Source organism: Hyperolius riggenbachi, chromosome 4 (assembly GCF_040937935.1).
Source record: "Hyperolius riggenbachi isolate aHypRig1 chromosome 4, aHypRig1.pri, whole genome shotgun sequence".
In the NCBI taxonomy this organism is placed as follows: domain Eukaryota; kingdom Metazoa; phylum Chordata; class Amphibia; order Anura; family Hyperoliidae; genus Hyperolius; species Hyperolius riggenbachi.
In genome coordinates this window covers 58,704,651-58,719,410 of record NC_090649.1, presented here as the reverse complement: position 1 = coordinate 58,719,410, position 14,760 = coordinate 58,704,651, and the positions used below count along the sequence as shown (strand labels likewise).

The window sequence follows — 14,760 nt, the reverse complement described above, 5'->3', positions numbered from 1 at the left end:
AATTAACCAGCTGCCAGATAATTGACTGGCAGCTTCTGGCTCTGATATGGATGCTTTCCACTCCTGAGTCAGCAAAGATGTACTTGTTTTTCCAGGAATGACTTCAGAACCAAGCAGGCAGCTTATCCAGTCATCCTTCAGTCAGAGGATCTGGTCTGCTGCATGCCTGTTCAGGGTCTGTGGCGGATAACATTGTAGCAACTCTCAGAATGGGAGAAGTCCTGTGTCCAGCAGTGGAGGGGTTACTCCAGAGGTGGATAATGTAGCAGCACTTGGGATGGCAGCAGTCATGTATCCAGCAGTGAAAGAGTTAATACAGACATGGATATTTTTAGAAGACATTGGGAGTGTGAGCAGTCCTGTAGAGAAAGGGTTAATCCAGAGGTGGATAGTGACTATTGCAGCATCTCTCGGAAATGTAGCAGCCCTTTAGCATGTGAGCAGGTCTGTGTCCAGCAGTGAAGGGGTTAGTGGCGGATAATGTAGCAGCCCTTTGGCATGTGAGCAGGTCTGTGTCCAGCAGTGAAGGGGTTAGTGGTGGATAACATGACAGCAGCCCTTTGGCATGTGAGCAGGTCTGTGTCCAGCAGTGAAGGGGTTAGTGGCGGGTAACATGACAGCAGCCTTTTGGCATGTGAGCAGGTCTGTGTCCAGCAGTGAAGGGGTTAGTGGCGGGTAACATGGCAGCAGCCCTTTGGCATGTGAGCAGTTCTGTGTCCAGCAGTGAAGGGGTTAGTGGTGGATAACATGACAGCAGCCCTTTGGCATGTGAGCAGGTCTGTGTCCAGCAGTGAAGGGGTTAGTGGCAGATAACATGGCAGCAGCCCTTTGGCATGTGAGCAGGTCTGTGTCCAGCAGTGAAGGGGTTAGTGGCGGATAATGTAGCAGCCCTTTGGCATGTGAGCAGGTCTGTGTCCAGCAGTGAAGGGGTTAGTGGCGGATAACATGGCAGCAGCCCTTTGGCATGTGAGCAGGTCTGTGTCCAGCAGTGAAGGGGTTAGTGGCGGATAACATTGCAGCAGCCCTTTGGCATGTGAGCAGGTCTGTGTCCAGCAGTGAAAGGGTTAGTGGCAGATAACATGGCAGCAGCCCTTTGGCATGTGAGCAGGTCTGTGTCCAGCAGTGAAGGGGTTACTGGTGGATAACATGGCAGCAGCCCTTTGGCATGTGAGCAGGTCTGTGTCCAGCAGTGAAAGGGTTAGTGGCGGATAACATGGCAGCAGCCCTTTGGCATGTGAGCAGGTCTGTGTCCAGCAGTGAAGGGGTTAGTGGTGAATAATGTAGCAGTCCTTTGGCATGTGAGCAGGTCTGTGTCCAGCAGTGAAGGGGTTAGTGGCGGGTAACATGGCAGCAGCCCTTTGGCATGTGAGCAGGTCTGTGTCCAGCAGTGAAGGGGTTACTGGTGGATAACATGGCAGCAGCCCTTTGGCATGTGAGCAGGTCTGTGTCCAGCAGTGAAGGGGTTACTGGTGGATAACATGACAGCAGCCCTTTGGCATGTGAGCAGGTCTGTGTCCAGCAGTGAAGGGGTTACTGGTGGATAATGTAGCAGCCCTTTGGCATGTGAGCAGGTCTGTGTCCAGCAGTGAAGGGGTTAGTGGTGGATAACATGACAGCAGCCCTTTGGCATGTGAGCAGGTCTGTGTCCAGCAGTGAAGGGGTTACTGGTGGATAATGTAGCAGCCCTTTGGCATGTGAGCAGGTCTGTGTCCAGCAGTGAAGGGGTTAGTGGTGGATAACATGACAGCAGCCCTTTGGCATGTGAGCAGGTCTGTGTCCAGCAGTGAAGGGGTTAGTGGTGGATAACATGACAGCAGCCCTTTGGCATGTGAGCAGGTCTGTGTCCAGCAGTGAAGGGGTTAGTGGTGGATAATGTAGCAGCCCTTTGGCATGTGCACAGGTCTGTGTCCAGCAGTGAAGGGGTTAGTGGCGGATAACAGTGCAGCAGCCCTTTGGCATGTGAGCAGGTCTGTGTCCAGCAGTGAAGGGGTTAGTGGCGGGTAACATGACAGCAGCCCTTTGGCATGTGAGCAGGTCTGTGTCCAGCAGTGAAGGGGTTACTGGTGGATAATGTAGCAGCCCTTTGGCATGTGAGCAGGTCTGTGTCCAGCAGTGAAGGGGTTAGTGGTGGATAACATGGCAGCAGCCCTTTGGCATGTGAGCAGGTCTGTGTCCAGCAGTGAAGGGGTTAGTGGCGGATAACATTGCAGCAGCCCTTTGGCATGTGAGCAGGTCTGTGTCCAGCAGTGAAGGGGTTAGTGGCGGGTAACATGACAGCAGCCCTTTGGCATGTGAACAGGTCTGTGTCCAGCAGTGAAGGGGTTACTGGTGGATAATGTAGCAGCCCTTTGGCATGTGAGCAGGTCTGTGTCCAGCAGTGAAGGGGTTAGTGGTGGATAACATGACAGCAGCCCTTTGGCATGTGAGCAGGTCTGTGTCCAGCAGTGAAGGGGTTACTGGTGGATAACATGGCAGCAGCCCTTTGGCATGTGAGCAGGTCTGTGTCCAGCAGTGAAGGGGTTAGTGGTGGATAACATGACAGCAGCCCTTTGGCATGTGAGCAGGTCTGTGTCCAGCAGTGAAGGGGTTACTGGTGGATAATGTAGCAGCCCTTTGGCATGTGCACAGGTCTGTGTCCAGCAGTGAAGGGGTTAGTGGTGGATAACATGACAGCAGCCCTTTGGCATGTGAGCAGGTCTGTGTCCAGCAGTGAAGGGGTTACTGGTGGATAATGTAGCAGCCCTTTGGCATGTGAGCAGGTCTGTGTCCAGCAGTGAAGGGGTTACTGGTGGATAACATGGCAGCAGCCCTTTGGCATGTGAGCAGGTCTGTGTCCAGCAGTGAAGGGGTTAGTGGCAGATAACATGGCAGCAGCCCTTTGGCATGTGAGCAGGTCTGTGTCCAGCAGTGAAGGGGTTAGTGGCAGATAACATGACAGCAGCCCTTTGGCATGTGAGCAGGTCTGTGTCCAGCAGTGAAGGGGTTACTGGTGGATAATGTAGCAGCCCTTTGGCATGTGAGCAGGTCTGTGTCCAGCAGTGAAGGGGTTAGTGGTGGATAACATGACAGCAGCCCTTTGGCATGTGAGCAGGTCTGTGTCCAGCAGTGAAGGGGTTACTGGTGGATAACATGGCAGCAGCCCTTTGGCATGTGAGCAGGTCTGTGTCCAGCAGTGAAGGGGTTAGTGGTGGATAACATGACAGCAGCCCTTTGGCATGTGAGCAGGTCTGTGTCCAGCAGTGAAGGGGTTACTGGTGGATAATGTAGCAGCCCTTTGGCATGTGCACAGGTCTGTGTCCAGCAGTGAAGGGGTTAGTGGTGGATAACATGACAGCAGCCCTTTGGCATGTGAGCAGGTCTGTGTCCAGCAGTGAAGGGGTTACTGGTGGATAATGTAGCAGCCCTTTGGCATGTGAGCAGGTCTGTGTCCAGCAGTGAAGGGGTTACTGGTGGATAACATGGCAGCAGCCCTTTGGCATGTGAGCAGGTCTGTGTCCAGCAGTGAAGGGGTTAGTGGCAGATAACATGGCAGCAGCCCTTTGGCATGTGAGCAGGTCTGTGTCCAGCAGTGAAGGGGTTAGTGGCAGATAACATGACAGCAGCCCTTTGGCATGTGAGCAGGTCTGTGTCCAGCAGTGAAGGGGTTACTGGTGGATAATGTAGCAGCCCTTTGGCATGTGAGCAGGTCTGTGTCCAGCAGTGAAGGGGTTAGTGGTGGATAACATGACAGCAGCCCTTTGGCATGTGAGCAGGTCTGTGTCCAGCAGTGAAGGGGTTACTGGTGGATAACATGGCAGCAGCCCTTTGGCATGTGAGCAGGTCTGTGTCCAGCAGTGAAGGGGTTAGTGGTGGATAACATGACAGCAGCCCTTTGGCATGTGAGCAGGTCTGTGTCCAGCAGTGAAGGGGTTACTGGTGGATAATGTAGCAGCCCTTTGGCATGTGCACAGGTCTGTGTCCAGCAGTGAAGGGGTTAGTGGTGGATAACATGACAGCAGCCCTTTGGCATGTGAGCAGGTCTGTGTCCAGCAGTGAAGGGGTTACTGGTGGATAATGTAGCAGCCCTTTGGCATGTGAGCAGGTCTGTGTCCAGCAGTGAAGGGGTTACTGGTGGATAACATGGCAGCAGCCCTTTGGCATGTGAGCAGGTCTGTGTCCAGCAGTGAAGGGGTTAGTGGCAGATAACATGGCAGCAGCCCTTTGGCATGTGAGCAGGTCTGTGTCCAGCAGTGAAGGGGTTAGTGGCAGATAACATGACAGCAGCCCTTTGGCATGTGAGCAGGTCTGTGTCCAGCAGTGAAGGGGTTACTGGTGGATAATGTAGCAGCCCTTTGGCATGTGAGCAGGTCTGTGTCCAGCAGTGAAGGGGTTAGTGGCGGATAATGTAGCAGCCCTTTGGCATGTGAGCAGGTCTGTGTCCAGCAGTGAAAGGGTTAGTGGCAGATAATATGGCAGCAGCCCTTTGGCATGTGAGCAGGTCTGTGTCCAGCAGTGAAGGGGTTAGTGGCGGATAATGTAGCAGCCCTTTGGCATGTGAGCAGGTCTGTGTCCAGCAGTGAAAGGGTTAGTGGCGGATAATATGGCAGCAGCCCTTTGGCATGTGAGCAGGTCTGTGTCCAGCAGTGAAGGGGTTAGTGGCGGATAATATGGCAGCAGCCCTTTGGCATGTGAGCAGGTCTGTGTCCAGCAGTGAAGGGGTTAGTGGCGGATAACATGGCAGCAGCCCTTTGGCATGTGAGCAGGTCTGTGTCCAGCAGTGAAGGGGTTAGTGGTGGATAACATGACAGCAGCCCTTTGGCATGTGAGCAGGTCTGTGTCCAGCAGTGAAGGGTGTTAATATGGGAGCAGCACCCTTGTGATAGGAATGGCCGAGCAGCAAATGGGATATTCTGGGGATGTGATGAAGGTTGCCTTTAGCAGCTGTCGCTCCGGTGCGAGTCTAATGCCGTGTTATCATTAATATCTAGCTGCTAGATATTAATGATAACACGGCATTAGACTCGCACCGGAGCGACATTTTTCTAGCAGATTGAGGGTTAATCTGATCACACAGCACTGGAAGGGTTAATAAGGCCAGCATATGTGTTTGGTCTGAAAGAGGCATCAGTCGGATCAGACAAAATATGATGATTATAATATTGGAGACCCTTAAGGGGCCCATACACTGGTCAGTTTCAGCTATCGATCGATTGATTCTTTCTCGATCAGAAATTTATTCTTTCAAATCTATTGATCGATCGATTTCGATGGATTTGATCTATCTGACAGGATGGAAGATCTAGGTCGATCTAATGCTGGCAACAGATCCATGGCCCATAAAGTTGCATTGGATCTAATGATCCAATAACGCATTTAGATAGATTTCCAATGGATTTAATTTTGAAATCTACTGGAAATCTGTTCCTAGTGTGTGGCACACATCAGATAGATTCCTGTCAGATTCCACTTGACAGGCAATTGACAGAAATCTATCTGATGGTCAAATCTGCTGCAAATCTATAAGTGTATGGCCACCTTTACACGCTGGATTCAAGTGCATTAGCCGTTGTGGCTCCAGCTGTGGAATGTGACCATCTATACGGAAGATTAGATACGGAATATAGATAGACAGATCGATGATAGATATGTGGTTGTCTGGGGAGTGCTATTATCTACTGACAGCGCTAATAACGCTCCAGTGATGTGAAACTGTGTCTAGTCATGAGAGGGTTAATCCAGCACAGCAGCTCTGATACTCTAGATAACAATTATCCCTCCCAGTAACGTTATCAATAATAAAGCAAATAATGTGTAAAGTGGGCACCCTGGTAATGTGTAGAGTGACCCAAAGAGATGAACAGTATGGTGTGCAGTGAAGGGGTTAATCCTCTCCTCCCCCTCCCTTCTCTGGCATGCCTAGTGCTGTGCATTATGTGCCTTGTCCTGTGTTGGTGAGGAGGGGTTAATCTACACTCTGGCAATGCAGGGAGGGTAAAGCAAGGCGTGTGCCTTTTGTGCCTGCAGCGCAACGAATAATGGTTTATGGAGAGAGGAGCGCTACAGTATTGCAGAATTTAAAGCGAAGCAAAGGGGGCTAATTTGAAAACACCTCTGAAAATCATTGTGAAGGCATAGCAGGTTCATGCACACGGCAACCTAGGCAGGTGCCTGGGGCCCAGTGAATGTCAGAGGGCCTGGTTGCCACCTCTTTCCTCCCACTATCTCCCACCTCAGCTCACCCAAAAGACTGTCAGGGGAGCCTAAGCTATTATCTTGCCTTGGACCCAATTTAATCTTAACCACTTGAGGGCCGCAGGGGTAAACCCCCCTAAAGACCAGGCCATATTTCTGTTAATAGGCCACTGCAGCTTTAAGGCCTCACTGCAGGGTCGCACAACTCAGCACAGAAGTGATTTCCCCCCTTTTTTCCCCCACCAACATAGCTCTCTGTTGGTGGGGTCTGATCGCTCCCCCATTGTTTATTTATTTATTTATTTTAATAAATATTTATATGTTTATTTTTGTAATAAATTTTACTATTTCTTTCTTTCTTTCTTTTGTTTTTTAAAAACCTCCCTCCCCCCAGCCAGCCAATCACGGTGATCGACTGTCATAGGCTTCAGCCTATGAGAGCTGATCGCTCTCCTGTGTCCCTGTACAGCGCTGCCTTAGATTGCAGCGCAGTACAGCCTAATTAGACAGCGGTTTCACCGTCTAACAGTCTCCGAGCAGCGATCGCCGCTGGAAGGCTGGAGGCGGAGCTCCGCCTTCCAGTCAGAGATGCGTACGCACCAGCGCGCGCAATCTCCTGCTAGCCCCATAGAAAGCCGTTAACGCCAATCGTAGAGCGGTCCTGGGGCTGCCGCCGCGTTACACGCCAATTGGCGTGGATCGGTTGGCTAGTGGTTTTTAAAGGATACCTGAAATAAGAGAGGGTACTTATCCGTTAGCCGGGCGCATCCGGCAGGTGGCGCTAATTACTATTCCCCTTCCAGGCCGACGTGGATAGTAGGGAAAGATGTAACTCTGGTGGAGTTTTGTCGCCACCTGCCGGATGCGCCCGGCTAACGGATAAGTACCTTAGGCTGCCCTATTTATTTATTTTTAAACAATGCAAATTGCCTGGTTTCCCTAGCTATCATCTGTCTCTAATACATTTATCCATAGCGCCTGAACAAGCATTCAGATAAGGTGTTTGACTGGATTAGCTGCATGCTTGTTTCAGGTGTGTGATTCAGGCACTACTGCAGCAAAAGAGATCAGCAGGACTACCTGGAAACTGGTATTGTTTAATAAGGAATAAATATGGCAGCCTCCATATCCCTCTCACTTCAGTTGTCCTTTAATCTTTCTCTGGATGAAGGGCTTAAAGTAGAACTCTAGACAACAAAAGTGTTTTTATTATTATTATTATTATTTCATGTTTATAATGAAGAAAGCTGGGGAACTGTTCTTTCTAACTGACAAGCTTTGCCTGCAGAGAGTGTCCAACAGCATCAGCCCTCAAATTGTCGCCTGAGGGATCGTTCCCTGATCCCTGATGGCTGACGATAATCTAATGTGTGTACATAGCTTCAGAGGCCCCAGAAAAGTAGTGTATATCAGAGACGGCCAGTGAGATGCTTATTAGAATTGGGCTGATTCAGATGATCAGTAAGTGTATTTGATTGGCACAATTCCAGCCTTCACACAACTTGCTCTAGCTCTTCCTCTCAGTCCATTAGCACCTATGTCAGCCAAACCTGTGAGAATCTCAGGAGAAAAGGTTATATACTTACCTCAGTAGAGGAAATCCTCTTGATCCTACTGTTAGAAGTATCAACAGGCTCATTACCTAAACTGCAGTAGAGTAAAACAACCACAAGATGTCACTGTCTGAAAAACTGTGACAGTCATCTCTATGGTATTGTTGTTTCCTGTATGCACTCTGTGTTCCTCTCTGTTCTAAGTAAGCTGCATTTCCTGATGATTGTGTATGATATATTTCTGCATGTTTATGTAACTTGTTATACTGGGTGGGTGGCTATCTGCGTGTACAGACCACTGATCCAGGGCTGGGACCCTCTAGAAGTCCTCGTTTCCATATGTGAATGGTTGTGGTTGCACTGCGCAGGGTCAGACCGGCACGCGCCTGCGCAGCAGCACGGAGCCACACAGACTCGGCAGAGAAAGCTGAGCATGGGTAGCTCCACGTTACTGCACTGACACAAGGCGGTCTGAGACTGGGCAGTGCGACCGCGCTCATTCATGGACTGGACTGAAACATCATGCACCAATCGACAAAGTCCTTATTGATAAGATTCCAGGGGTCCTAGCTCTGCACCGGGGAGGCAAGGGGAAGGGTTAAAGAGAAACCGTGACCAAGAATTGAACTTCATCCCAATCAGTAGCTGATACCCCCTTTTACATAACATAAGAAATATTTTCCTTTTCTCAAAGGGACCATCAGGGGGCTCTGTATGGCTGATATTGTGGTGAAACCCCTCCCACAAGAAACTCTGAGGACCGTGGTACTCCTGGCAGTTTCTTGTCTCTAAAGCTTGTTGCATTGTGGGAAATAGCTGTTTACAGCTGTTTCCAACTGCCAGAAAAGCAAGCAGCATCTACATCACCTGCCAGCAGTAAAAATGTCACCATGTGATAAAAGTCAGAATGTAAATCAGGGATTTAAAAGATTTTCCCATGTCGCAGAGGGGGCCCAGACCTGTAGGGGGCCCCCAACTACTACACTCCCTCTATAAAGGGGTCCACTCTGAAGATCAGGCGTTTGTATGGCTACACTTGTTATGGGTGTGAAGACTGTGATGCCCACACTTATTTTATGATCCCTGCAAGATCGGCCCCCAGGCTGTAGGGGTCACAAGGGGTAGGCAAGTGAAAAGGGTGAGAACATTGGGATGCCCCATCAATGTTTTGCTGGGTGGTCCCTTGATTTGTAGTTAAAGGATACCCGAAGTGACATGCAACATGATGAGATAGACATGGGTATGTACAGTGCCTAGCACACAAATAACTATGCTGTGTTCCTTTTTTTCTTTCTCTGCCTGAAAGAGTTAAATATCAAGCATGTAAGTGGCTGACTCAGTCCTGACTCAGACAGGAAGTGACTACAGTGTGACCGACACTGACAAGAAATTCCCCTTTTTATATCTTTCTTCTTCCTAGCAAACAAATAACTATTCTATGTTCCTTTTTCTCTTTCTCTGCCTGAAAGAGTAAAATATCAGGTATGTAAGTGGCTGACTCAGACAGGAAGTGACTACAGTGTGACCCTCACTGATAAGAAATTCCAAATATAAAACACTTTCCTAGCAGAAAATGGCTTCTGAGAGCAAGAAAGAGATAAAAAAACGGTCAATAGTTCATAGATTTTAGCTCTGGCATACTTCAATGAATGTGTCATTGAGCAAAAACTATAAAACAGTTAAAACTTAAAAAGTAGATTTGAACATAAAATAAAACTGTGGAATATCTTAAAAAGTCATTTTTAGGAGAAGGAAGATGGATACAATGGTTTATTTCATTAGTTTATTTTCGCTTCAAGTGTCCTTTAAAGAGAAACTATGACCAAGAATTGAACTTCATCCCAATCAGTAGCTGATACCCACTTTTACATGAGAAATCTATTCCTTTTCACAAACAGACCATCAGGGGGCGCTGTATGGTGGATATTGTGGTAAAACCCCTCCAACAAAGTAATTCTACGTACGTACTCTTGGCAGTTTCCTGTCTGAGAACCTTGTTGCATTGTGGGAAATAGCTGTTTACAGCTGTTTCCAACTGCCAAAAAAGCATGCAGCAGCTACATCACCTGCCAGCAGTAAAAATGTCACCATGTAATAAATGTCAGAATGTAAATTAGGGATTTAAAAGATTTTACAATGGGCAAACACTGACTAAATCATTTATACATAATTATTGTAAAAATGAAGCACTTTTTTATCATTGCATTCCAGCGGTTCTGGAGGTGTGTTTAGCTTCTAAGGGTACAATGGTTAATTTGCATATATTCAGCAGTGTTGCTCTGGGAGACATCTCAAGCTCACTCCATCCTGAATTATCGCAAATTCTTTCTGTTTTAAGAAAGCAAACTCTTGTTCTCCTTAATATTTTAGTAAGGGGGCTTTTAGGACCATTGTAGCCCCTCACACACTGCAATGAGTTCTGGGTCACCATGAGCTTGCTGGTTAGTCTGTACCTCTCGGTGTTACAAGCCCTACTGCATAGAGCCAAATTAATCCATGCCATGCACTGATGAGGATCAAACAACCCGAAACAGTCTGTATTCATGTTGGATTATTATGGCCCTGTACAATTTAACAAGCTGACACATCATTGCATTCCAGCGGTTCTGGAGGTGTGTTTAGCTTCTAAGGGTAACAATGGTTAATTTGCATATATTCAGCAGTGATGCCTGGGAGACATCTCAAGCTCACTCCAACCTGAATTATCGCAAATTCTTTCTGTTTTAAGAAAGCAAACTCTTGTTTTCCTTTTATTATTACATTATTTTCCCTGCAGCCTTCAGGGTCACGTTTGAGCAGAGTTCCCCCAGTAATGTCTGCAGTGTTGCACAGTGCAGTGAGAGAGTTAATCCAGTGGCCCTTCCAGTAACATGAATCATGTTTTCTCCTGCAGGCTTCATCATCTTGCTGGGAATAGAGAGAATGTGAGCGGCGGCTGCCCTCCCTGCGACCTGCAGCCGGTACCTGATTCAGCACCGCGGACAGCGCCCTGCCCAGCAGAGCATTACAGGCGATCCAGCACCGAGGACAGCTCCGGCTAATGGACAGCGCCCCCCGCTTCTCACTGGCCCGCTGCTGGATGAGCGCTCAGGTGAGGCGTCCCCCGGGCCACTCTGGAAGAAGCTGGATAGTATAAAGCACTCAGAAGAGCATCCGAGCGTCTCCCCCCTCCGGCAGGATGGGCTGCAGAGTGTGCGGATTCATGTCAGTCACACGTCTCCTCTGTTATATAACAGCCTGCACTACAGGTAAGGGTCGGGGGTCTTCCTCATGGTGGGTGGGGGGAGCACTCCTATTAGTCTAGCTGAACGTTTCAAAGTACTGAAATCACCACGAGTGTGAAAGTTGTTGCTGTTTCATAGCCATTAAATAACTACTCTGGGGAAAGTACTTAAAGTGTACCAGAGATGAAGCACCCTCATGTATTTTACCATATATATCAGTGGGGACATTAGAGAAAACACCTACCCTGCTCTCTGTTTCATCCTTCACTGCTCAGCCTGCTTGTTATCAGCCCTGACTGAGCATTCAGTCTGGCTTTGCTCAGGAATCATTATAGCTGAGTCATTATAGCAGAGCCAGAAGGGGGCAGGCGTGGGCTTGAAAAGACATCAGAGAAGACAGACTCAGCTATAATGATTCCTGAGCAAAGCCAGACTGAATGCTCAGTCAGGGCTGATAACAAGCAGGCTGAGCAGTGAAGAATGAAACAGAAAGCATGGTAGGTGTTTTCTCTAATGTTCCCACTGATAGATATGGTAAAATACATGAGGGTGCTTCGTCTCTGGTTCACTTTTTAAGTGAATTGATGGGTATCGCATGCTGAAACTCATGGCTCAATATACATGGTGATAATCTGTGACAAACCTTCAGCAGAATGCTGACATGTTGTCCCTGATCAGTCCTTGCACTTCTATATAGCATGCGTACAGGAGCCCACCAACGTTGCCTAAAGACCCAGCATTTCAGATCTTTAGCGACACCGAACCCTGAGCGCATTGTTCTCCTCCTCACCTCGCCTGCCAGAAGCCACTCCAATGTGAGCTGCACGTAATTCCTTCTCCCCCTCCATATAGGCGTGTCTGTACAGCACTCAGGCCTGAACTGTCACCTGAGGGAATGAGCCCTGATCACTACGGGAGATAGTCCTCATATGAGTGTATAAGGCTTAACTAGTTGTTGCATCAGGTACAGTATATGCCCCTGCAAACTTCATCTTAGGTCTAGGGGCGTAGATATACGCAACTCCGCCGCTACTGTGCGCGCGTGCTTGCCGCCGTTCGTTAGCCCACAGATTAATGAACAGAAACGCAGTTCCATTCATTAATCTAAGTCTTCACTTCACTGAAAGTTGGCATCTATGAGATGCCTGCATTCATTGTATCTTTCTGTTGTTGCATTGCCACGCATTGCTTCCGATTCACGTACACGCATTACTTCCGATTCACATACGTGAATCGGAAATAAAGACTGAGGACATCTTGTGGACAAAAAGTAATTTACAAAATACACTTTTATTTAATAAAAATCCCAACACTGACTTTTATAATTACCTTTTTCCCTCCCATAGTACCCTATTATTTTTTTTTGTATAGGGGAAAAAATGACATTAACAATATATATATATAAGTAGTTACCTTAGGGACTGAACTTTTTTATTATTTATGTCAAGCGGGCATAGTACTGTGAATTTTTAATATACAGGCTTGTAATTAGTGATGAACGCAAAACTGAAAAAATGCACCTTTATTTCCAAATAAAATATTGGTGTCATACATACATTATGCTAGGGAAATTTTTTAAACGTTGCAATAACCGGGACAAATGGGCAAATAAAATGTGTGGCTTTTATCCACAGTAGAACATTTTATTTTAACACTATAATGGCCAAAAACTGAAAAATAGTGAATTTTTTCAATTTTTTTCTTATTATTCCAATTAAAATGCATTTAAAATCAAATAATTCTTAGCAGAATGTACCTCCCAAAGAAAACCTAATTGGTGCCGAAAAAAACAAGAAAGGCCTGGTGTAGGGGCGGCTGCACGGTTTTTCGGTTTAAAGCCGAAACCGCGGTTCGTGGCAAGACGATCCGCTGATCGTCAGTACCTTCGGTTTTTCGGTCCGCTGTCTGTAATACCTTGCTTCTGGCCCCGCTGTGCGCGCTGCGCGGATTGGCCAGAAGCAGTGAATATGTATAAGTGTTAATGAGCGGGGCTCGCACGAGTGGATCCGCCCCCCGCTCATTAAAGGGAAGGTCCAAGCAAAAAAAAAAAATGAGTTTCACTTACCTGGGGCTTCTACCAGCCCCATGCAGCCATCCTGTGCCCTCGTAGTCACTCACTGCTGCTCCAGTCCCCCGCTGGGAGCTTTCTGACCTCGGAGGTCAGGGCCGAATTGCGTACATTTTTACACATTTCCGCTAGTGCAGGAACATTAACGAATACATTTTTACGCGTTAGCGGTGCAACGCGTAAATTTTTGTTCCTGCACTAGCTGGAATGCGTAAAAATGTATGCAATGTGGCCCTGACCTCCGAGGTCAGAAAGCTGCCAGCGGGGGACTGGAGCAGCAGTGAGTGACTACAAGGGCACAGGATGGCTACATGGGGCTGGTAGAAGCCCCAGGTAAGTAAAACTCATTTTTTTTTTTTTGCTTGAACCTTCCCTTTAACACTCATACATATTCACTGCTTCTGGCCAATCCGCGCACAGCGGGGCCAGAAGCAAGGTATTACAGACAGCGAACCGGGCAGTGCGGACTGGATTGGCCAGAAGCAGTGAATATGTATGAGTGTTAATGAGCAGGGGGCGGATCCACTCAAGCGAGTGGCCGGGCCCATACAGCAGCATTACCAATCACTGGCTAGCGATGGAATGACGGCAGTGGTAGGCGGAGCTGTACAGAGCATACAGCTCCGCCTACCGCTGCCGTCATTCCATCGCTAGCCAGTGATTGGTAATGCTGTATGTGCCCGGCCGCTTGCTCGAGTGGATCCGCCACCCGCTCATTAACACTCATACATATTCACTGCTTCTGGCCAATCCAGTCCGCACTGCCCGGTTCGCTGTCTGTAATACCTTGCTTCTGGCCCCGCTGTGCGCGGATTGGCCAGAAGCAGTGAATATGTATGAGTGTTAATGAGCGCGGGGGGCGGATCCACTCGTGCGAGCGGCCGGGCACATACAGCATTACCAATCACTGGCTAGTGATGGAATGACGGCAGTGTACAGAGCATACACCTCCGCCTACCGCTGCCATCATTCCATCGCTAGCCAGTGATTGGTAATGCTTTGAAACCTCTAAAAGCTCTTCCCAATGTAATGCTATGGGGTTTTTTACAAAACCTCATTGCTCCAGTGTGCACAGACACATAGGATAACATTAGCAGCAGATTTAAAAACTGAAACCGCTCAGAAAAACTCCTCTGGTGTGCACCAGGCCATACAGATCATTTTGTTGTGATTATTAGTGACTAAGTTATTGGCAAAAGAATGGGAGGAGCGCTGACAGGTGAAAATTGCTCTGGTCCATAAGGGGAAAATACACTGAGGGCTGAAGGGGTTATAGGTTGTCAGTTGTGATGTTTATGGGGAGAGTCTGCTCAGGAATTTCTAATGCAAATACATGCTTAGTTCTACCAAGCACAATGCACTGCTCTGTAGAGATGGTTGTGAAAGGTGATTGTTTCAGGCAATAAAATTCGATTGCCTAAATCAGCCTTCACCCTAGGGGTCGGTTTACGCGGGGGTCTCCGGGATAGGCTTGCGACATCCCATTTAATGTGGATCTAAAGGGAAAATAAACTTATGAAATAAATGATGTCTCTTTTGGAGGTAATGAATTGTATGTGTAGTGCAGCTAAGAAATAGAACACGAGTAGCACAGATATGAGTCTCATATTGTTTCCAGTATAGGAAGAGTTAAGAAACTTCACTTGTCATCTATGCAAAAGAGCTTCTCTGATCTCCTTGACCCAACTTGGGTCGGCTACAGTGCTGTGTTCTGGAGCACTTACACATCAAAGAAACAGTGAAA

General features: G+C 47.9%; 1 protein-coding gene across 1 annotated transcript in view; it reads left to right on the top strand.

Moving 5' to 3' along the window:
* CHRNA2 (cholinergic receptor nicotinic alpha 2 subunit) overlaps positions 1 to 14,760 on the top strand; it is a 142,713-nt gene that overhangs the window by 14,813 nt on the left and 113,140 nt on the right. Inside the window, exon 2 of the mRNA XM_068279025.1 lies at positions 10,618 to 10,972. Within this exon, the coding sequence (XP_068135126.1) occupies positions 10,903 to 10,972 (70 nt within the window). The 5' untranslated portion in view covers positions 10,618 to 10,902. The remainder of the gene's footprint in view (positions 1 to 10,617; positions 10,973 to 14,760) is intronic.